The 23511-nt window shown below is 47.0% G+C and overlaps 1 protein-coding gene across 1 annotated transcript in view; it reads right to left on the reverse strand.

The window, feature by feature from the left end:
• Positions 1-23511, reverse strand: part of DPY19L1 (dpy-19 like C-mannosyltransferase 1) — a 377005-nt gene that overhangs the window by 179376 nt on the left and 174118 nt on the right. Inside the window, exons 13-14 of the mRNA XM_069215489.1 lie at positions 3054-3134; positions 1908-2009 (exon numbers count right to left, since the gene is read on the reverse strand). Coding sequence (XP_069071590.1) covers positions 1908-2009; positions 3054-3134 — 183 coding nt within the window. The remainder of the gene's footprint in view (positions 1-1907; positions 2010-3053; positions 3135-23511) is intronic.

Consider the following 23511-nt stretch of genomic DNA (forward strand, 5'->3'; position numbering starts at 1 on the left):
TTTATGAGTGGAGCCTAGGGACTGAGCAGTAATGGCCCTAGGGATCCTGTTCTCCAGAGTCAAAATATTCAATATAAAGTTGGTACAGTTAAAACAAAACAGATACTCAATGTTTCATTACAAAGCTGAGTTCTAGTATGCTGCTGCTATCTATTTTCTATTTCTGTTCGTATCACGAAAGGCTTTGGGAACCACTTAAAATGTCAAACAATGCCTGCAAGTACTCCTGCTTATACAGCACAGCTCCCAAGAAACATGATGCTCAGCACTCTAGGTGCTGAGAGTTAGACAGACATTTACTACACATTAAGAACAAACTAGACAGTTACAAACGAGGGTCACAGAGAGTACTGTGTTTGAAAAAAAAATGGCAACTCACTGAGTAACTAATTTCTAACTCTTTCATTGGGGATCCTGGCGCTTTTTCGTTTAGGTAGTTGACTACAATTGACAAAACTCTAGGAAGTCTAAAGATGACGTATATCAACATTGTCGGACTGGGTTTATAAGACAGATTGTATCCTACTAAGTGCTTCTGGGAAAGGTTAAATGCTGGTTGGTTACTTACTCTCTATGCCATATGGCGTACAAAAGCCTGCAATCTTCAACTACCCTCATAACTCAAATCCATGTGGTGCAAGGAGGTTCACAACCCTTCATTTTGCTATGACTGCAGCACCGCTACACCTAGCTTTGGTGGATTAAACCTGCACAGGCATCAGCAAAGTAGTGTCTTCTAGCTACAGATGTGCATGATTGGAGTTGATAGGCTACTAATGCTATGGAACAGTGATTCAACTACAAGAGGCTCTAATCCTTCTTAAAATTTAAAGGGGACAGTTGTGTTTCAGTGTGTCCTGTACAGAGTTGTTGGATTATAGAAGTTGCCTTAATCTTCATTAAACTTCTCTAATAGCTAAGAATGTAAAAAAACAATCTGGCCCTCTGATCAAGCAATTGTGCAACATTTGCTTTCCAATAGAGTCGTGAGGCAAAGCGTTAGCATGGCCTTGTTGGCATGACAAATATCCAAATATCATGAGAAAATGAAAACCTATTGGGTATCAATTTGGAGTTTGGCCTCAAAATAACCTTATTCTCATAAACATTAGTATAACAAAGGCCAGTAAAAAAAGATGGACATTATTGCTAACCAATAGGACAATTAAACTGTCACAAAAACAATTACTTTAAAAAGTTGGATGTTTTAAAAGTCATGTGCCACTGAGTTCACAAGGTGGTTGTTAGCACCAACAGAACCTGAGTTAATTTTTTATTTAGTGTGTTATAAAACTTTGCATTTGGCTCTCAGTCATTGAGAACTATTAGCATAGCGCGTAGCAGAATAAAATGAAAGTAAAGCTGCCGGGAACGAATTATGGCACCTCGCGCGAAGTAAATCTTATGCCTTTTTACTAGGCTTGCTCTGTAAAGGGCACCATAATCCTTCAGGGCTCACTGTACTGAAAACTGTAAAAAAATATTATTAATATCAATAATTTGCTCATTGATATAAAATCTTAGATAGCAATCTTCCAGAATTAAGGTTTTTTTTACTGGCTGCAGAAGCGGGGAAGGGTAGAGTAAAACACAGGAGGAACAGTTCCTCAAATCCGTACACATACATCTTAAAGTAAAACCCTGAACATAAATTTGGTGCATGCATTACACTTATACATGTGAAGAGACGTTATGTTGCAATAAAGACGTATCTAAGAGTCATTGTCCACTTGAAATAAAACAAATATCCTCGGGTAACAATGGCAAATCAGTGGAAATAATTTGGCATAATGTCGCTATTGTTTAAAAGGAAATTATTTCTTCAAAATCAGAAACTACAAAATGAAAACATGAAATTAAAAACACAGGATATAACTTTCCTTGACGTGTCTGTGGGGAAAACGTACCTCTGTTTCCATGAAGTCAAACTCTGCAGCACAAGTATACATTAACGTATGAAAATCCTGGTACCCTGTAATTTTTGACCATACGAGATTGGTAATATGAGCCTAAGAGAATACAGAACATAGAGTAAGGATAGACAATAAGAGGTTCAAATTAAATACCAAAGGAAGGCAGAAATGCAACTCAAAATGATGAAATACAATCACATTTTTTTTTGTAATTCAAGACTTAGTTTGATTGTTTTCACAAACGACTCCTCCTCCTAAAATACATCCTGCAGGCAGAGGGTGTGACACCTTAGCACATATTCATATATTTAAGAAAAACTAGCTGCACTAACACGTAAGCTCTCTCTCTCAAACAGCAGATAGCATGATGTTAACAAAATTATTTGCTGAGAAGCACAAGAAATCTCAGTATAACCTAGACAGATGGTCTTGAAAGAGTTAGAATCTATGGCGATTTAGGCAAATTTGTGCTTGTAGAAACTATCTGGAACAAAAACTGCAAATAAGCGAGACTATCTGTGATTGCCCGAGAAGAGGCAGTAACAATATGGTGCACCGTCTGCAACATCATTATGGTTCAATTTGCAGGAGAGGTGTTGATTGTTAATTTTAGGGCCCCTGTTTGCAGCTGTAGATGCTATACTGTGGTCCTATTCCAGAAATCAGACCAATTTTGATCAAATCTTTAACAGATGGTAAAATACCGATGGGACTCAGAGATGGCATTGTTGTATGTGCAAAAAACACCATTGCACTATTAAGGTGACCCCATCGTTCAATAGTTTCACACAAAAATCCAGATGAGAAATGGCCTATTAATTTAAATACCTATGCGAATAATGAAAACAATTGCCCGTTTAGGAAGTGCTTTGGAGAATCACCCAATAATACACATATCTCGACCTACTGTTTAGGTTAGAACGTGAATTTGCCATTGAAAAAAATAGAAAATCAAGTGATGAGGTAGAGACACAGCGTTTGTCTAGAAAAACACTTCAACATCATACTTGCCTTGAATGACAAACAATTCAATAACTCACAGATTATTGCACACGTATGTACTAAGTATTTTACAAACGATCTTGAATAACAATTTATTAAGATAAGACACGGCTGCAGGATTTACTGTGATGTACTTACATCATCTGTTCCTCTGGTCAGTTTAGGTGTGATGAGCTTAAGAAAGGATGTTCCAATGACCAAAGCAAAAACTTGTGATATCTACAAAAGTAAAAGAACTAGTGATTGCTTCAGCTACAACTCTAGCAAAACGATTCCATACAGTAACAATGGCAAATGTAACCCAATGGCAAACGCTGCATTTCAGTTCAAAGAAAAAGGTTTAATCATTTGTAATGTGTCCTAGCCCACATAAACTCATAGTAAACATTAGAAGAACAGATTACTCGTTGGGTTGTGCAACAAGTGGTGTGACATTAAAAGAAATACACATGAATATTGAATCTTCAGCTTATTGGTTTTCATTATCTGACTGAATTACAAATATTTCAAAAACTTGAAAGAAAAGTCTAAAACCTAACAACAACAACGAAGGCGGTGCACTTTCAACACTAACCTCTTAATAACACACTATCAACATATCTACTGGAAAGTTGATAGTTTGCTTAGCATATTGACTGCTCCCTATGTCTGAAAATGTGAAACTGAGAGGGTATGTTATCACTATTTTATACTAATGGTCATATATTAAGACAATAGCTCTCACATAAGGACACTAGAGCATTAGCATCCAAAACATTCACCAGCCAGGTGAGTACTGTATGAAAGCCATACAGAAATACTGACATCTTGTTATAATACGTGCAGGATAAGAGGACATTTTGTGACTAGAGGAGGTCCAAAGGCTGATGAAGCATTGGTTTGGAAACATTTTCCTCCTCAGTATGCTATGTTCTCTGTAGTCTCATACATTAAGGGGAACCCATTTGAGGTGCGTACTGTGTAACGCTCACCAGAAACTGGTTTTGCAATCAGGGTGAATAACTTGGTGTAGGAAAGTACCCCCTTTTTCCCATGGTTACCCCCATTTTCTGCCTGATGTCAGTGTGATTGACTGTGTCCACTGAGATCCTGCTAACCAGGACCCCAGTGATTATGCTCTCTCTCCTCTAAATTTGGTTGCTGCATACTGGTAACCCAGTATTTCACCCACAATTGGCATACTGGTGCCCCCTTGTAAGTCCCTAGTACATGGTACCTAGATACCCAGGGCATTGGGGTTCCAGGGGATCCCTAGGGCTGCAGCATACATTTTGCCAACCATGGGAAGCCTCTGCAAAGGCTTCTGTAGGACTGCCATTGCTATAGCAGGCTCTCCAGCCCTGAGGGCAGGGTGCAGAGTACCTGTGTGTGAGGGCACCCCTGCACTAGCAGAGGTGACCCAACAATCTCCAGGACCATTTTTCCAGACTTCGTGAGTGCGGGGATGCCATTTTGTGTGTGTGTAATGGACATAGGTCACTACCTATGTCCAGCTACATAATGGTAACACCGAACATAGGCATGTTTGGTATCAAACATGTTGAAATAATACCCCAAGGCTTTTCCAACATTGGTTGTATGATTCCATGCACTCTCAGGGCTCCTTAGAGGACCCCCAGTATTGCCATTACAGCCTTCTGAGATTTTCCAGGGAGCCCCAGCTGCTGCCACCTCTTAGAAACTCAAGATCCAGAACAAAGGATTTCTTTGTGGCAAGGGGTGTTACATCCTCTCCCTTTGGAGATGGTATTACAGGCTTAGAAGGGGTAGCCTCTCCAAGCTACTGAAAATGCTTTGAAGGGCACATTTGGTGCCCTCCTTGCATAATCCAGTCTACACCAGTTTCAGGGACCCTCAGTCCGTGCTCTGGTGCGGAACTGGACAAAGGAAAGGGGAGTGACCACTCCCCTGTCTATCACCACCCCAGGGGTGGTGCTCAGAGCTCCTCTAGAGGATCCCTGGATTTTGCCATCTTGGATTACAAGTTGGCAGGGAACTCTGGGAGCATCTGAGCGGCCAGTGCCAGCAGGTGACGTCAGAGCCTACCCCAATAGGTGCTTACCTGTTTAGGTGACAAATCCACCTTTCAGGGCTATTTAGGGTCTCTCCTTTGGGTGTTTCTTCAGATTTGGATTGCAAGACTCCAGCAGGAATCCTCTGCATCCTCCACTTCCCCTCCTCACCGAAGAAACTGCATCTGGACCCTCCAGGAACACCACAAACTGCAACAAAGCCGACTTCTGCGGCATTGTGTCTTTAGCTCCTGCCAGCAACTGCAACTGTTTCCCAGTCGTGCATCCTCAAAGGACAGCCTGTCTTCAGCCTGCACCAGAAGAGCAAAGGAATCTCCCCTGGGGTGAAGGAGTCACTCCCCTGCTTCAGCAGGCACCTACTGCGACGACGACCAGCTGTGTGGATCCCCTCTCCTGACGAGCTGCGTGGATAGTGCCTCACAGGGGGTTGACTGAAGTGGTCCTGATGGTCCTAACTTCCTACTGTCCAACTTTGGTGAAGGTAACAGCTTGCCTCCCCATGCAACATTACCCCTGTGCACTGTGGGTTTTGCAGTTGCCAAGGCTTGTTGGCATGCTTCCACGAAGTTCTTTGTGCACCTTGCAGCTCTGGCCCCCAGCACTCTATCCTGCAACGCACAGCTTCCCGAGTCGTTCTCCACCGGCGTGGGAGCCTTTTGTCGTAGTGCTGCGTGGGCCTCATTTTGCACCTTCTTTGTCCCCGTGCCGTGGACATCAGTGAGAACTGCTTGGTCTTCTGTGGGCTCTCTGAGTTGCTGAGAGCCCCCTCTGACTGCCCCTCCTGGGTAGAGTCCACCAGGTCCCTCCTGGTCCCAGGCAGCACCATTTTCTGCTAACCGCGAGCTTTGCATGGGCCAAGGCTTGTTGGCGGACCCCAGAAACTCAAACCAGACCTTAATCCTCCATCTGGCTTGGGACATCATCTGCACCAACCAGGAACCCGCATCAGTCTTCTTGGGTGCAGTACTGACTGTAGTTCTTCACCGATGGTTCTCCTTTTGCACTTTCATCCGGGTTAACACACACATCATGTCTACTGCTGGACCTAGCTCTGAGGTCATGGGCACTCCCTATGAGGGCACGACCTTCAAAGAGCTAATGGGGCTCTGTTCAGACAGAAAATTAGATGTGGGGAAGAATCCAAATAAGAATTTTCTTTTGAGCCTCCTACTTCAGGATGAGCAGGATCATGCTGGTAGCCAAGGTGAGGAGGAAGACTCGGCACCCATTGAACATAACAATCTTCCAGGTCCAGGGGAGGGTTCTTCCAAGGATCTTGTCCCTAGCAGGTCCACTAGTGTAGCTGGTAGTGGGAGTGGAAGCCACACAGGTAGTTCTCCCTTTACACCCAGAGGTCAGGTCACTAGGGTCACAAATGCTAGGGAAAGATCCACCTCTGCCCATTCCCATATCACCTCAGTGTCTGAGGGATCCAACTGCACAACTCCAGGAGATGACTCCATAGATGGGGAGCTCAGGAAACTGAGACTGGAGGGGGCCAGGCAGAGGCTGTAGTAGCAACAGCTAACCCTAGATAGGGAGACCTTGACAGTGGAGAGGGAAACGCAGGGTTTGGGGTTAGGTCCCCATGGTGGCAGCAGCAGCAGTTTCAGGGATTATAGAGCCAGGCAGGACTCCATTGTTCCAGGAACCTGCACAAAATTGTTTCCTCATACAAGGTGGGGGATGACATCTACAAATGATTTGCTGCCCTTAAGAGGGCCTGTAAATTTCAGAGGGTCCCTCGAAGGCAGTGGGGTGCTATTCTCTGGTGGTTCTTGTCTGACAAGGTGAGGGATAGACTTCGCACTGTCAGAGAAGAAGATTCAGACAACTACAATGTTCTTAAAACAGCACTCTTCGATGGTTTTGGTCTCACCACTGAACAATATAGAATCAAGTTCAGGAAGACCAGTAAAGAGGCCTCACAGGATTGGGTTGACTTTGTGGACTGTTCTGTTTAAGCTTCAGAAGGCTGGTTACAAGGCAACAAAGTATCTGACTACGAGGGCTTGTATAATCTTCTGCTGAGAGAGCATATGTTTAATAATTGTGTATGACTTGTTGCACCAGTACTTGGTAGACTCCGATCTGACCTCTCCCCAAGAATTGGGAAAGAAGGCAGACAAATGGGTCAGAACAAGAGTGAGAAGAAAAAGCTCATCCAGGGGTGACAAGGACAAGAAGAAGGATGGTAGGTCTCATGACAAGGGTAGTGACAAAGATAAAAACAAAGAGTCTTCATCAGGCCCACAAAACTCTTTTGGGGGTTGGTCTAAATCTCCTTCAAAAAACCATCAGAATAAAACTCCTTGGTGCTATATCTGTAGGGATAAAGGCCATATGGCAGGGAACAGTTCTTGCCCTAAGAAAAGCACCAAGCCTCCACCACCACAGCCCTCACAGCTTCAACTAGTGCCCCTAGCAATAGCAGTGGTGGTGGGAAAAATAACACTACCAATAGTCAATTCAAGAGTGTAGCAGGGCTCACTCTGGGAAGTGTAGTGGGGATTGGTTTAGTTAGGGAAACCACTGAGGCTGTTTTAGTCTCTGATGGTTGCATTGACCTTGTCACCCTTGTTGCTTGTCCCCTTAATATGGAGAAGAACAAGCAACAACCTCTAATAAATGGTGTTCAGGTTGAGGCCTACAGGGACACAGGTGCCAGTGTCACAATGGTGACTGAAAAACTGGTGGTCCCTGACCAACACCTACTTGGTCATCAGTACCAAGTGCCAGATGCCCATACCAATACTGTAAGCTACCCCATGCCTGTTGCTGATCTCAACTTGGAAGGGGGGGTGGGGGGGTAAATGTCCTAAAAAAAAGTTGTGGTATCCACAGACCTACCTGTAGAGTGTCTACTAAGGCACAACTTGGAGACTTCAGCTTGGACTGAAGTGGAGTTGGAGGCCCATGCAGCAATGCTGGTCATCCCTGGACATATCTTTGCTTTGACAAGGGCTCAGGCCAAGAAACAAAGAGGACAGGGAAACTTGGATCCTGAAACTATGGACCAAGAGCTTCCGAAAAGCAGGGGTAGAAAGGGTAAAAAGTTATCCACTATCCCTACCTCCACTGATGATTCCCCCTTTGAGGAGGAGGAGTCAACTCCCTTGACAGAACCTACACCTGAGGAGCTTCAAGTTGACACAGCTGAACTCTTAGGTGGGGGGGGGGGGGTGCCAGGGAGGAGTTATGTGTGGCACAGCAAACCTGCCCCACACTTGAGGGTTTAAGACAGCAAGCTGTCAAAGAAAAGGCAGGGGATATCTGTGGCACCAATAGGATGTACTGGGAGAACAATCTCTTGTATTCTGAGGCAAGGGACCCAAAACCTGGTGCCACCAGGAGATTGGTCATTCCACTGCAATATAGAGAATTGTTGTTAACCTTGGCACATGATATTCCCCTGGCTGGATACCTTAGGCAAAGTAAGACCTGGGACAGACTGGTCTCTCACGTTCACTGGCCTCACATGTCAGAAGATACCAAGGAGTTTTGTAGCCACTGTGTCACTTGTCAAGCCAGTGGCAAGACAGGTGGCACTCCAAAGACTCCCTTAATTCCACTGCGAGTGGGTGGTGTACCCTTTGAGAGGGTAGGGGTTGATATTGTTGGCCCCACTGATGCTCACACAGCTTCTGGAAACACATTGTTTCTGGTGGTGGTGGACCATGCCATCAGGCATCCAAAAGCTATACCTCTTAGGACCACTACTGCACCTGCAGTGGCCAAAGCCCTCCTGGGAATCTTTGCCAGGGTGGGTTTCCCAAAAGAGGTGGTGTCAGACAGAGGTAGTAACTTCATGTCTGCATACCTAAAAGCAATGTTGGAGGAGTGTGGTGTAACTTATAAATTCACCACACCTTACCATCCCCAGAAAAATGGGTTGGTTGAACGTTTTAATAAATCACTCAAAGGTATGACTATGGGACTCTCTGAAAAACTCAGGAGGAGATGGGATGTCCTATCACCTTGCCTCCTTTTTGCCTAGAGAGAGGCAGCCCAAAAAGGAGTGGGCTACAGCCCCTTTGAGCTCCTCTACAGACAACCTGTTAGAGGCCCACCACAACTTGCAAAGGAGTGTTGGGAGCAACCCTTTAAGCCCCCTAAACAAGATGTGATGGATTATGTGCGTGGCTTAAGATCTAGAATGGCGGAATACATGAAAAAGGCCACTTAAAACCTCCAGGCAAGCCAAGAAATTCATAAGTAATGGCATAATCAGAAGGCTGTCCTGACAGTGTACCAACCAGGGCAGAAAGTATGGGTCCTGGAACCTGTGGCACTCCAAGTCAAATGGAGTGGACCCCACATCAAAGTGGAAAAGAAGGGTGAGGTTGCTTATTTAGTTGACCTGAGCTCTCCTACAAGTCCTCTCAGAGTACTTCATGTGAACCGCCTAAAGCCCTACTATGACAGGGGTGACTCAACCCTGCTTATGGCCACTGAGGAGGGACAGGAGGAAGAGAGTGACCCTCTCCCTGACCTCTTCTCCAATATTGCGCCTGACGCTCAGTAGATGGAGTTGTCCTAGCAGACTGCATTACTGAATCTCAGAAGGAGGACTGCAGGACCCTCCTAGGCCAGTTCTCTGAACTGTTTTCTCTGACACCTGGTCAAACTACATGGTGTGAACACATCATTGATACAGGACACAGTCTGCCTGTTAAAAGTAAGACTTATAGGCAAACTGATCATAATAGAGATTGCATTAAGGCTGAATTTCAGAAAATGCTTGAACTAGGAGTGATTGAGCACTCTGACAGCCCCTGGGCTAGCCCAGTGGTCTTGGTAACTAAACCTCACTCCAAAAATGGAAAAAGAGAGATGAGGTTCTGTGTCACCAGTGGTGCTGGTACCTAAACCTCACTCCCAAAATTAAAAAAAGAGATGAGGTTCTGTGTCGCCAAGACTGATGCTCACCCCATACCCAGGGTAGATGAGCTAATAGATACACTCGCATCTGCCAAATATCTAAGCACTTTTGATTTGACTGCAGGGTATTGACAGATCAAATTTCAGAAGATGATAAACCCAAAACTGCTTTCTCAACCATTGGAGTGCATTATCAGTTTACAGTTATGCCATTTTGGTATGAAGAATGCACCTGCCACTTTTCAGAGGTTGGTGAATACAGTCCTCCAAGGTCTGGAAGCTTTTAGTACGGCTTATCTAGATGATATTGCTGTCTTTAGCTCCACTTGGGATGACCACCTGGTCCACCTTTGGAAAGGTTTGGAGGCTCTGCAGAAGGCAGGCCTTACTATCAAGGCTTCAGAGTGCCAGATAGGGCAGGGGAAGGTGGTTTATCTGGGACACCTAGTTGGTGGGGAATAGAGTGAAGCACTACAGGGGAAGATCCAGACTATTTTGAACTGGGCTCCCCCTACAACACTGACCCAGGTTAGAGCCTTTCTTGGTCTAACTGGGTACTATAGGAGGTTCATTAAGAACTATAGCTCCGTTGTTGCCCCTCTTAATGACCTCACATCTAAGAAAATGTCCAAAAAGGTATTATGGACAACCAGCTGTCAGCGAGCTTTTGAGGAACTAAAACAGGACATGTGTTCTGCTCCTGTCCTAAAAAGCCCCAAACTACTCCAAGAAGTTCATAGTTCAGACTGATGCTTCAGAGGTAGGGTTTGGGTCAGTTTTATCACAACTTAGTACAGAGGGCCAGGATCAACCAGTAGCTTTTATCAGCAGAAGGTTAACCCCTACAGAAAGCGTTGGTAAGCTATAGAGAGGGAGGCCTTTGCTGTGGTCTGGGCCTTGAAGAAGTTGGGACCATACCTCTTTGGGACTCGCTTCATTGTTCAGACAGACCACTATTCTCTCTTATGGTTAAAGCCAATGAAAGGAGAAAACCTGAAATTGCTGCAGTGGTCCATTTCCCTACAGGGCATGGACTTTACAGTGGAACATAGACCTGGGAGTAACTACTCCAATGCAGATGGACTCTCCAGATATTTCCACTTAGACAATGAAGATTCATCTGGGCAAGGTTAGCCTTATTGTCCCTCGTTTGGGGGCGGGGATTGTGTAGGAAAGCACCCTCTTTTTGCCTATCAATGTGCTTGACTGTGTTCACTGAGATCCTGCTAATCAGGACCCCAGTAGTTATGCTCTCTCCCTTACATTATGGTTGCTACATACTGGTAACCCAGCATTTCACCCACAATTGGCATACTGGTGCCCCTCATAAGTCCCTAGTATATGGTACCTAGGTACCCAGGACATTGGGGCTCCAGGGGATCCCTGTGGGCTGCAGCATATCTTTTTCTACCCATAGGAAGCCCATGCAAAGGCTTCTGCAGGACAGCCATTACAGCCTCCGTGAAAAGGTTCATGCACCCTTTCACTGTCATTTACACTGCACCAGGTCACTTATAAGTCACCCCTATAGCAGGCCCTCCAGCCCGGAGGGCAGGATACAGAGTACCTGTGTGGGAGGACACCCCTGCACTAGCAGAGGTGCCCTCAGGACCATTTTCCCAGATTTCTTGAGTGCGGCAACGCTATTTTACGCATATAATGGACATACGTCACTACCTATGTCCAGCTACATAATGGTAACTCCGAACATAGGTATGTTTGGTATAAAAAATGTTGGAATCATACCCCAAGGCTTTTGCAAGCGTTGGTTGTATGATTCCATGCACTCTGGGGGCTCCTTAGAGGACCCCAGTATTGCCATTACAGCCTTCTGAGGTTTACCAGGCAGACCCAGCTGCTGCCACCTCTCAGACAGGTTTCTGCCCTCTTGTTGTTTGAGAAGTGTTACACCCTCTCCCTTAGGAAATATATGTTACAGGCTTGGGAGGGGTAGCCTTCCCAAGCCACTGGAAATGCTTTGAAGGGCACATTTGGTGCCCTCCTTGCAAATTTCAGTCTACACCGGTTCAGGGACACCCCCCAGTCCTTGCTCTGGCATGAAACTGGACAAAGGAAAGGGGAGTGACCACTCCCCTGTCCGTCACCATCCCAGGGGTGGTGCTCAGAGTTCCTCCAGAGGGTCCCTGGGTTTTGCCATCTTGGATTCCAAGTTGGCAGGGAACTCTGGGAGCATCTAAGAGGCAATGCCAGCGGGTGACGTCAGAGCCCTCCCCTGATAGGTGCTTACCTGTTTAGGTGACCAATCCCCCTTTCAGGGCTATTTAGGGTCTCTCCTTTGGGTGGTTCTTCAGATTCAGATTGCAAGACTCCAGCAGGAATACTCTGCATCCTCCACTTCACTTTCTCACCAAAGTAACTGCATCTGGACCCTTCAGGAACTCTACACACTGCAACAAAGAAGCAAAGACAATTTCTGCAACATTGTATCTTCAGCGCCTGCCAGCAACTGCAACTGTTTCCAGATCGTTCATCCTCAGAGGACAGCCTGTCTTCAGCCTGCACCAGAAGTGCGAAGGAATCTCCCTTTGGGTGAAGGAGTCATTCCCCTGCTTCAGCAGGCACCTAATGCGACGACAACAGCTGCGTGGATTCCCTCTCCTGACGAGCTGCATGGATCCTGCGACAAGGGTGGTGGACTGAATTGGTCCAGATGGTGCTAACGTCCTACTGTCCTACTATGGTGGAGTTAAGAGCTTGCCTCCCCAAGCAAGACAGTACCCCCATACACTCCGTGTTTTGCAGTTGCCAAGGCTTGCTGGCATCCTTCCAGGAAGTTCTTCATGCACAGTGCAGCTCCGGCCCCCAGCACTCTATCCTGCAACGCACATCTTCCTGAGTGGTTCTCCGGCAGCGTGGGAGCCTTTGTCGTAGTGCTGCGTAGGCCTCCTTTTGCACCTTCTATGTCCCCATGCTGTGGGATTCCTGTGCACGCTGCCTGGTCTTTTGTGGGCTATCTGAGTTGCTCAGAGCCCACTCTGGCTCCCTCTCCTGGGTAGAGTCCACCAGGTCCCTCCTGGCAGCGCCATTGTCAGCTAACCGCAAGCTTTGTGTGTGCCAAGGCTTGTTGGCAGACTCCAGTGATGCAAACCAGACTGCAATCCCATTCAGCGTGGGAAATCATCTGCACCAACCAGGAACCCGCATCCGTCTTCTTGGGTGCAGTACTGACTGTTGTTCTTCACCGGTGCTTCTTCCTTTGCACCTTCATCCGGGGTAGCAGGGGCTCCTGTTCTCCCTGGACTCTTCTGTGCTTCTTGGACTTGGTCCCCTTCTTCCACAGGTCTTTAGGTCTAGGAATCCACTGTTGGTGTCTTGCAGGCTCTTCTGGTTCTTGCATAATCTTCTTACTCGTGTTTCTGTGGGTTCTGGGAAAGTTACTGTGTTTTACACTTACTTTCCTGGGCTCTGTGTGGGTTCTAGTACTTCGCTTTGGTGTTTTCTAGTACTCCCAGCGACCCCCTACACACTACACCTGCCTAGGTGGGAAACTGACATTCGTATTCCACTTTCTTAATATATGGTTTGTGTTCCCCCAGACCCATTTCTAACTATTGAGATGTTCACTATTTGCACTGTTTTCAAACTGTTGTTATGCACATTTCTGCATACTACTGTATGTAGTTTGTGTATTACTTACCTCCTAAGGGAGTATAGTCTCTATGGTATTTTTGGCAATTGTGTCACCAAAATAAAGTACCTTTATTTTTGTAATACTAAGTGTTTTCTTTCATGTGTGAGAGTATTGTGTGACTACAGTGGTATTGCATGAGCTTTCTCTCCTTGACAAGCCTTGGCTGCTCAGCTACAGCTACCTCTAGAGAGCCTGGCTTCTAGAAACTGCCTACATTTCACTAATAAGGGATAACTGGACCTGCTATGTGGTGTAAGTACCTTAGGTACCCACTACAAACCAGACCAGCCTCCTACACTTGGGCATGAGACAATGAGAAGTAACCTAAAAGGGAAATGCAAATGGAAAGTAGGTTTTACAAGCACAGAAGTGAACATGAAAAATTGCAGCCAAAGTGACCAGCAAGATGACACTTTGCCTATGTTGATAAAAATGATTGCACGTTCCTTAATAACAAATCAGATGTCCTTAGCCTATGTATCAAAAACAGAAAGCAAGATTCACAATCAAGAGTGCTCCAAGTCCAGTATCTAAAAAACCCTTAGTTTCACTTAAATTCAACAACCAGAATCGTTTATGTATATCGCCAATTAGGAAACTCAAACTGTTGTCTAGCATCCCAGTTTAAGTCCTAGGTTTCCAAAGTGTCCCCTGGGGCTTAGTGGGGTGTCTTTTCATCACACAACTTCAACAGCAATCAATCCAAAAAGGGCCCTCGCCTCCCTCAGCTTCCAGAAAGTGGGCCAACACATGTTCCTGCCACATAACAACCACAATACATAGCCACAGGTCTCCATCCAATTCAAAGGCAATACGTTGGAAAATCCTTGTGCCCTGCCACACCTAAAGTGACTGAATCCGGATTGCTTCCATGTGGGTCCAGCAACGGAGTAGATACTGGGAGACACAAGAGTTCCATTAGACCTCCATAGTGTCAGGTGTAGAGGCAAAAGGCTACAAGACATTTACCTTAAGTGTGCCCCCAAATAAGTTAAACCCTACAGTGATGGCCACCAATGGGGAAGCTGGTGCACTGAGATAGATCACCAGGAGGCCAGAATAGGTGTGGCATTACCACGTGCTGGAGAAAGAATAGAGGGTGGGGCTAACTCTCAGGCAATACCTTCAGCTAGATCTGTATATACTATTTCAAAGTAGGAAATAGTGTGCACAGAGTCCAAGGGTTCCCCTTACCCTTAGAGGTAAGATAGTGGTAAAAGTAGATAATTCTAATGCTCTATTTTGTGGTACTGTGGCCGAGCAGTAGGCTTATCAGAGGGTAGTGTTAAGCAATTGTTGTACACACACAGGCAATAAATGAGCAACACACACTCAGAGACTTACTCCAGGCTAATAGGTTTTTATATTGAAAAATATCTTTTCTTAGTTTATTTTAAGAACCACAGGTTCAGGATTTACAGTTAATACCTTAAATGTAAGGTACTTCACTTAGGTACTTTAGGAACTTTGAATGAAAGCAATATCACATACTGTCTTTGTAAAAATGCCAATAAGCTATTTTCAAAGTGGACACCGCAAAAATCCACAGTTCCTGGGGTAGGTAAGTAAAGGTTAGTTGTGTAGGTAAGTAAAACACTTACAAGTCTCAAATTTGGGGCATATGCAGCCCACCGTTGGGAGTTCAAGGCAACCCCAAAGTTACCACACCAGCAGCTCAGGGCCAGTCAGGTGAGAAGGCCAAAGAGGTGCCCAAAACACATAGGCGCCTATGGGGAACAGGGGTACTCTGGTTCCAGTCTGCCAGCAGGTAAAGTACCTGCGTCCTCAGGGGGCAGACCAGGGGGGGTTTTGTAGAGCACCGGGGTGGGACACAAGAAGGCACACAAAGTACACCCTCAGCGGCACAGGGGCAGCCGGGTGCAGTGAGCAAAGCAGGCATTTGGTTTCAGGTAGGAAACAATGGAGGGACCCGGGGGTCACTTTAGTGGTTCAGGCAGGGGGCTCCTTGGGGCAGCCACCACCTGGGCTAGGCAGGGGGTCGCCTGGGGCCACTCCTGCGTCGAAGTTCGGTTCCTTCAGGTCCTGAGGGCTGCGAGTGCAGTGTTGTTCCAGGCGTTGTGCCCCTTGTTACAAGCAGTCGCAGTCAGGGGGAGCCTCTGGTTTCCCTCTGCAGGCGTCGTTGTAGGGGCTCAGGGGGGTCGTCTCTGGTTACTCACGGGCTAGCAGTCGCCGGGGAGTCCTCCCTGTGGTGTTTGTTTTCTGCAGGTCGAGCCGGGGGCGTCAGGTGCAGAGTGTGAAGTCTCACGCTTCCGGCGGGAAACGTCCAGTCTTCGAAAGTTGCTTCTTTGTTGCAAAGAAGTAGCTGGTTTTGAACAGGGCCGCTGTTCACAGGAGTTTCTTGGTCCTTTAGTCAAGGGCAGTCCTCTGAGGCTTCAGAGGTCGCTGGTCCCTGTCGGATGCATCGCTGGAGCAGGTTTTCAAAGTTGGAGAAAGGCCGCTAGGGCTGGGGTCAAATCAGTTGTCTTCCTCCTTCTCTGCAGGCTTGTAGGTCAGCAGTCCTTCTTGTTTCTTCAGGATGCAGGAATCTAATTTCCTAGGTTCTGGGGTGCCCCTAACTACTAAATTTAGGGGTGTGTTTAGGTCTGGGAGGGCAGTAGCCAATGGCTACTGTCCTTGAGGGTGGCTACACTCTTTTTGTGCCTCCTCCCTGTGGGGAGGGGGGCGCATCCCTAATCCTATTGGGGGAATCCTCCAAACTCAAGATGGAGGATTTCTCAAGGGAGGGGGTCACCTCAGCTCAGGACACCTTAGGGGCTGTCCTGACTGGTGGGTGACTCCTCCTTGTTTTTCTCATTATCTCCTCCAGCCTTGCCGCCAAAAGTGGGGGCAGTGGCCGGAGGGGCGGGCATCTCCACTAGCTGGGATGCCCTGGGGCGCTGTAACAAAAGGGGTGAGCCTTTAAGGCTCACCGCCAGGTGTTACAGTTCCTGCAGGGGGAAGTGAGAAGCACCTCCACCCAGTGCAGGCTTTGTTCCTGGCCACAGAGTGACAAAGGCACTCTCCCCATGTGGCCATCAACATGTCTGGTGTGTGGCAGGCTGGCAGGAACTGGTCAGCCTACACTAGAAGTCGGGTATGTATTCAGGGAGCATCTCTAAGATGCCTTCTGGGTGTATTTTACAATCAATTGCACACTGGCATCAGTGTGCATTTATTGTGCTGAGAAGTTTGATACCAAACTTCCCAGTTTTCAGTGTAGCCATTATGGAACTGTGGAGTTTGTGTTTGACAAACTCCCAGACCATATACTCTTATGGCTACCCTGCACTTACAATGTCTAAGGTTTTGCTTAGACACTGTAGGGGCATAGTGCTCATGCACATATGTCCTCACCTGTGGTATAGTGCACCCTGCCTTAGGGCTGTAAGGCCTGCTAGAGTGGTGACTTACCTATGCCAGAGGCAGTGTGGGGTTGGCATGGCACTCTTAGGGGAGTGCCATGTCGACTTAGTCATTCTTTCCCCACCAGCACACACAAGCTGTGAAGCAGTGTGCATGTGCTGAGTGAGGGGTCTCTAGGGTGGCATAAGACATGCTGCAGCCCTTAGAGACCTTCCCTGGCATCAGGGCCCTTGGTACCAGTGGTACCAGTTACAAGGGACTTACCTGAGTGCCAGGGTTGTGCCAATTGTGGAGACAAAGGTACAGTTTAGGGAAAGAACACTGGTGCTGGGGCCTGGTTTGCAGGGTCCCAGCACACTTTCAATCATAACTTAGCATCAGCAAAGGCAAAAAGTTAGAGGATAACCATGCCAAGGAGGCATTTCCTTACACATTGGGGAAATAGTAACGTAAAAAAGGACTTTTAAGAATACAGGATCTGCATCACATAAAACACTTTTGAAGGATTAAGCTATTTCCAGACTGGATTGTTGTTACCCAAGGGACAAAAATAATAACGGGCGCTCAGATCATCATCTGACCTCAAGTGTGTATCTTCTCACAGTTTTACTGCCTTAACCCTTCCAACAAACGGTGGGAAAGGTAGGGTACTTTACCCATGATGAAGAACCTGTACTAAGGGTTAAAAGAAAAGCAGGCATGGCTACAGGAGCTGTAGCAAGGAGAATGGCAATTCATGCAAAAAGCTTACGTATTCCGTAAGGTCATGCCGGCTACTTCCCTTGTGAACGTAGCCAAAGTGTTTACTCAGGGTTGGGCACACCTTCACTCAATCTGATGCATTAACCTTCATAATAAGAGGGCAAGGAATTTCCAACATTTCTTTTCACCAACTCTGAAGAACAAGTTAGTTAACTTCAGCAACACTCCTTCTGATGAAGATTCTACCCGTAGATTCCTCACCTTTTGAGTATTTCACAGGCATCAGGTTGTAGGAAGCTGGCTCTTTATATAGTGGACCAAAACTAAGTATACTAGATAGACCCCAGAGATTTCAAAGAGGCACAAACGACATCCCAATTGCTCTTTTGGGGTAGTGCGGTTGAGCAGTTATGCATATCAGAGGGTAGTGCTAAGCATATAAGGCACACACTCATACAGTAAGCGAGACACACTCAATAAAGAAATCCAACACTAATTTACAAAAATAACACATACTTTTATATAAACATTGACACCAAGATCATAGGAAATCAGGTGAGTACTTTTTGAGATATGAACTTTTACAGTTTTTAAAAGTTGACAGTGCAATTTGTGGATGCGATAATGTCACCCTATGGGAAAAAACGTACTGCATTAGGACACTTCACAGTGACTTACACAACTATTCTACCTGACTTAAAGTGAGCATTAGGCAGGGTCCAAGGCCACACCAACAGGTCACCTCGGGAAGCTCTGGGGCGTCCGGGTGTTGAGGTATGTTACGGCATTAGGTGTCCTATTTACTTCAATGGGAAACGGACCGGTCGGGAAGTTGACCGCAGAGGTCCTCTGGTATGTGGAGACACAATTGGCCCACTTCTCCTTGGGCCCGGGTGCAGTGGTGTATTTTGGCATCCGGTCTGGTGCTGGAGTTCCTCGTGGTTGCAGGGGGCCTGCAGAAACAGTCTGCAAGCGTGGACTGGGGGTCCAGTCTGAACAAGCCAACAAGTGGGCTCAGGTCTCACGAGGCTGGGAGACATAGGGACATCCTTGGTTCTCTACTCTTTGGTCCAAGGCGGACAGGTGCAGAGGTGTCCTGAGGCGTCAGGGCTTTATCTCCTAGTCACCCGTGGTTGCAGGGGGTCTGCACAAACAGACTGTAGATGCAGTTGTGAAGTTCACAAGAGTGAACTCAAGGTGAGCTTCATCTTTTGAGGACCTGGGGACCACGTTGGCCCACTTCAGCTTGGGCTAGGTGGCTCGGGTGCAGTGGTGATATCCAGCTTCGAGTTTTGGTGGGTCCGGTCCTCACAGCTCTGTCTTGTGCTGCCTGCAGATGCAGGGAAGCAGCTCCTTTGCTTCAAGGGAGTTCTTCTTGGCAATTTGTTTCTTGGAGGCTGCAGCAGCAGGACAGGTCATTTGCTCCTCAAGGGTCGGGTGCAGCGGCAGGCTAGGAGGGTTGGCACCAAGTTAGTCATGTTCCTCTGTTCTCAGGATCAGCAGGCTTCTCGTCCACTCCTTTTGTGTCCAGTGAAGATCTGAAGTCCTGGTATCTGTGGGACCCCTAAATACTCAATTTAGGTAGGGTTACGGGTAGACAATCAGCTACTTACCCTTGGTGTCACTACACCCCCTTGATGACCACTTCCTGTGGGTAGTGGGTGTAGGAGGCTGGACTGGCTTGTAGTGAGTACTAAGGGGTATTTACACCTTGCACCAGGCCCAGGTATCCCTTATTAGTGCAGAGGGGTGTCTAGCAGCTTAGGCTGATAGAAAAGGTAGCTTAGCAGAGCAGCTTAGGCTGAACTAGGAGACGAGTGAAGCTCCTACAGTACCACTAGTGTCACTTGCACAATATCATAAGAAAACACAATACACTAAAAATAAAGGTACTTTATTTTTATGACAATATGCCAAAGTATCTCAGTGAGTACCCTCAGTATGAGGATAGCAAATATACACAAGATATATGTACACAATACCAAAATATGCAGTAATAGCAATAGAAAACAGTGCAAACAATGTATAGTCACAATAGGATGCAATGGGGGCACATAGGGACAGGGGCAACACAAACCATATACTCTAGGAGTGGAATGCGAACCACGAATGGACCCCAAACCTATGTGACCTTGTAGAGGGTCGCTGGGACTGTAAGAAAACAGTGAGGGTTAGAAAGATAGCCCACCCCAAGACCCTGAAAAGTGAGTGCAAAGTGCACTGAAGTTCCCTAAAGAGCACAGAAGTCGTGATAAGGGAATTCTGCAGGAAAGACCAACACCAGCAATGCAACAATGATGGATTTCCAGATGAGAGTACCTGTGGAACAAGGGGACCAAGTCCAAAAGTCACGATCAAGTCGGGAGTGGGCAGATGCCCAGGAAATGCCAGCTGTGGGTGCAAAGAAGCTGCCACCGGATGGTAGAAGCTGAGGATTCTGCAAGAACGACAAGGGCTAGAACTTCCCCTTTGGAGGATGGATGTCCCACGTCGGGAAGAGTCGTGCAGAAGTGTTTTCCCGCAGAAAGACCGCAAACAAGCCTTGCTAGCTGCAAAGCTCGCGGTTAGGGTTTTTGGATGCTGCTGTGGCCCAGGAGGGACCAGGATGTCGCCAATTGCGTGAGGGGACAGAGGGGGCATCCAGCAAGACAAGGAGCCCTCTCAGAAGCAAGCAGCACCCGAAGAAGTGCCGGAACAGGCACTACGAAGTGGAGTGAAACGGTGCTCACCAGAAGTTGCACAAGAGAGTCCCACGCCGCCGGAGGACAACTCAGGAGGTCGTGCAATGCAGGTTAGAGTGCCGTGGACCCAGGCTTGGCTGTGCACAAAGGAAATCCTGGAAAAGTGCACAGGAGCCGGAGTAGCTGCAAAACACGCGGTTCCCAGCAATGCAGTCTGGCGTGGGGAGGCAAGGACTTACCTCCACCACACTTGGACTGAAGAGTCACTGGACTGTGGGAGTCACTTGGACAGAGTTGCTGAGTTCAAGGGACCTCGCTCGTCGTGCTGAGAGGAGACCCAGAGGACTGGTGATGCAGTTCTTTGGTGCCTCTGGTTGCAGGGGGAAGATTCCGTCGACCCACGGGAGATTTCTTCGGAGCTTCTAGTGCAGAGAGGAAGCAGACTACCCCCACAGCATGCACCACCAGGAAAACAGTCGAGAAGGCGGCAGGATCAGCGTTACAGTGTCCCAGTAGTTGTCTTTGCTACTTTGTTGCAGTTTTGCAGGCTTCCAGCGCGGTCAGCAGTCGATTCCTTGGCAGAAGGTGAAGAGAGAGATGCAGAGGAACTCTGATGAGCTCTTGCATTCGTTATCTAAGGAATTCCCCAAAGCAGAGACCCTAAATAGCCAGAAAAGAGGGTTTGGCTACTTAGGAGAGAGGATAGGCTAGCAACACCTGAAGGAGCCTATCAGAAGGAGTCTCTGACGTCACCTGCTGGCACTGGCCACTCAGAGCACTCCAGTGTGCCAGCAGCACCTCTGTTTCCAAGATGGCAGAGGTCTGGAGCACACTGGAGGAGCTCTGGGCACCTCCCAGGGGAGGTGTAGGTCAGGGGAGTGGTCACTCCCCTTTCCTTTGTCCAGTTTCGCGCCAGAGCAGGGCTGAGGGGTCCCTGAACCGGTGTAGACTGGCTTATGCAGAAATGGGCACCATCTGTGCCCATGAAAGCATTTCCAGAGGCTGGGGGAGGCTACTCCTCCCCTTCCTTAACACCTTTTTCCAAAGGGAGAGGGTGTAACACCCTCTCTCTGAGGAAGTCCTTTGTTCTGCCTTCCTGGGCCAAGCCTGGCTGGACCCCAGGAGGGCAGAAACCTGTCTGAGGGGTTGGCAGCAGCAGCAGCTGCAGTGAAACCCCTGAAAAGGCAGTTTGGCAGTACCCGGGTCTGTGCTAGAGACCCATGGGATCATGGGATTGTGCCAACAATGCCAGGATGGCATTGAGGGGGCAATTCCATGATCATAGACATGTTACATGGCCATATTCAGAGTTACCATTGTGAAGCTATACATAGGTAGCGACCTATGTATAGTGCACGCGTGTAATGGTGTCCCCGCACTCACAAAGTCCGGGGAATTTGCCCTGAACCATGTGGGGGCACCTTGGCTAGTGCCAGGGTGCCCACACACTAAGTAACTTAGCACCCAACCTTTACCAGGTAAAGGTTAGACATATAGGTGACTTATAAGTTACTTAAGTGCAGTAGTAAATGGCTGTGAAATAACGTGGACGTTATTTCACTCAAGCTGCAGTGGCAGGCCTGTGTAAGAATTGTCAGAGCTCCCCATGGGTGGCAAAAGAAATGCTGCAGCCCATAGGGATCTCCTGGAACCCCAATACCCTGGGTACCTTAGTACCATATACTGGGGAATTATAAGGGTGTTCCAGTATGCCAATGTGAATTGGTGAAATTGGTCACTAGCCTGTTAGTGACAATTTGGAAAGAAATGAGAAAGCATAACCACTGAGGTCCTGAATTGCAGAGCCTCAGTGAGACAGTTAGTCATAACACAGGTAACACATACTTATGAGCACTGGGGCCCTGGCTGGCAGGGTCCCAGTGACACATACAACTAAAACAACATATATACAGTGAAATATGGGGGAAACATGCCAGGCAAGATGGTACTTTCCTACAGTGGGCATCACCCTTTCCAGAGTTCTTAAATTTCACCACACACACGATGGAGGAATTTCCTAGGCTGTTTTGACTTCAGGCTGGTCACCATATGGGTGAGTCCAGCCTGGAAATGCAGCACGCCTCCCGCATAGCTAATTTTTACAGCTGTTCATATGCCAAATGGGCCCTGGGGCAAGGAGGTTGTTATCCTACTCTGCAGAGAGCCAATTCTGCATACCAAAGGCGGTGGGCTTCTTTGAAGCCTCCTGCCTTGGGATGCAGATTTGTGGGTCATCCTGTTGGGAGGGGTGTGTTAGCACCTGTGCCAGAGCAGGCTTTGTTTCCGACTACCAGAGAGCAAAGGTTCTCACACCTGGGTGTCAGACTCTCGTCTGTTGGTGGTAGGTAGGCTAGAACTAGTCAGTGAGCCCACCAGTAGCTGGTGAGTTTTCAGTGGGCACCTGTAAGGTCCCCTGTGGGTGCATGGATTAATAAATCCACCACTGGCATCAGTGAGAGTTTATTAGTACGAGATGTTTGATACCAAACATCCCTAGTTTTAGTGAAGCCATCATGTAGGTGGGGGAACTTATAGTGTCCAGTGTCCAGCACACATACTTACAATGGATTCCCCGCACACTTACTACGTCTAAGAATCGACAAAGACATAGCAGGGGCATGTCTGCTCCTGCCGCTATGCCCACACATGTAATATAATTAGGGCTCCCGGTTTTATGGTATTTATTTTTTTAAGCATTTCCGTCTGTATTTATCCATATTTATTTCATGTTTTGAGAATAAATGAAGTCGTAAAATGGTATATTTCTACCTTTATTTAACTGACAGGCATTCACTCATACTTTCATGCCTGTTGCGTTTTAGCAGATGATGCACTCAAATATAACAAAATACTAAACCCACAGGAATATTAGCATTATATACAAATATATGTTGTAGATGAAGAAATCGCATCCTTTTTTTTAATTTTTATTTTTTTTACTTTTCATGCTTATATCTGCTCAGCTGTTGGAATCGAATTTATTAAGGACAGCATAGGGAGTTACTCACAAGGATCACAATGTTCTGTATTTTTCCGCATTGAAAAATACAGACAAAAAACACTTTGTTTTCTGTCTGTATTTATCTGCAAAATTCAGTAAAAACAGAAAACTGGGAGCCTTAAATATAATTCACCCTGCCTTAGGGCTGTAAGGCCTGCTTTAGGGGTGGATTACAAGTATTACATGTAGTGTTTTAGGGGGACATGGCACAGAGGCTGTGTGCCATGTTGTCTTTTCAGTTTTGGGAGCAGCTTGTCACGCAAATTGCAATGGCATTTTGCAT

The sequence above is a fragment of the Pleurodeles waltl genome, chromosome 2_1 (genome assembly GCF_031143425.1).
Source record: "Pleurodeles waltl isolate 20211129_DDA chromosome 2_1, aPleWal1.hap1.20221129, whole genome shotgun sequence".
Lineage (NCBI taxonomy): Eukaryota > Metazoa > Chordata > Amphibia > Caudata > Salamandridae > Pleurodeles > Pleurodeles waltl.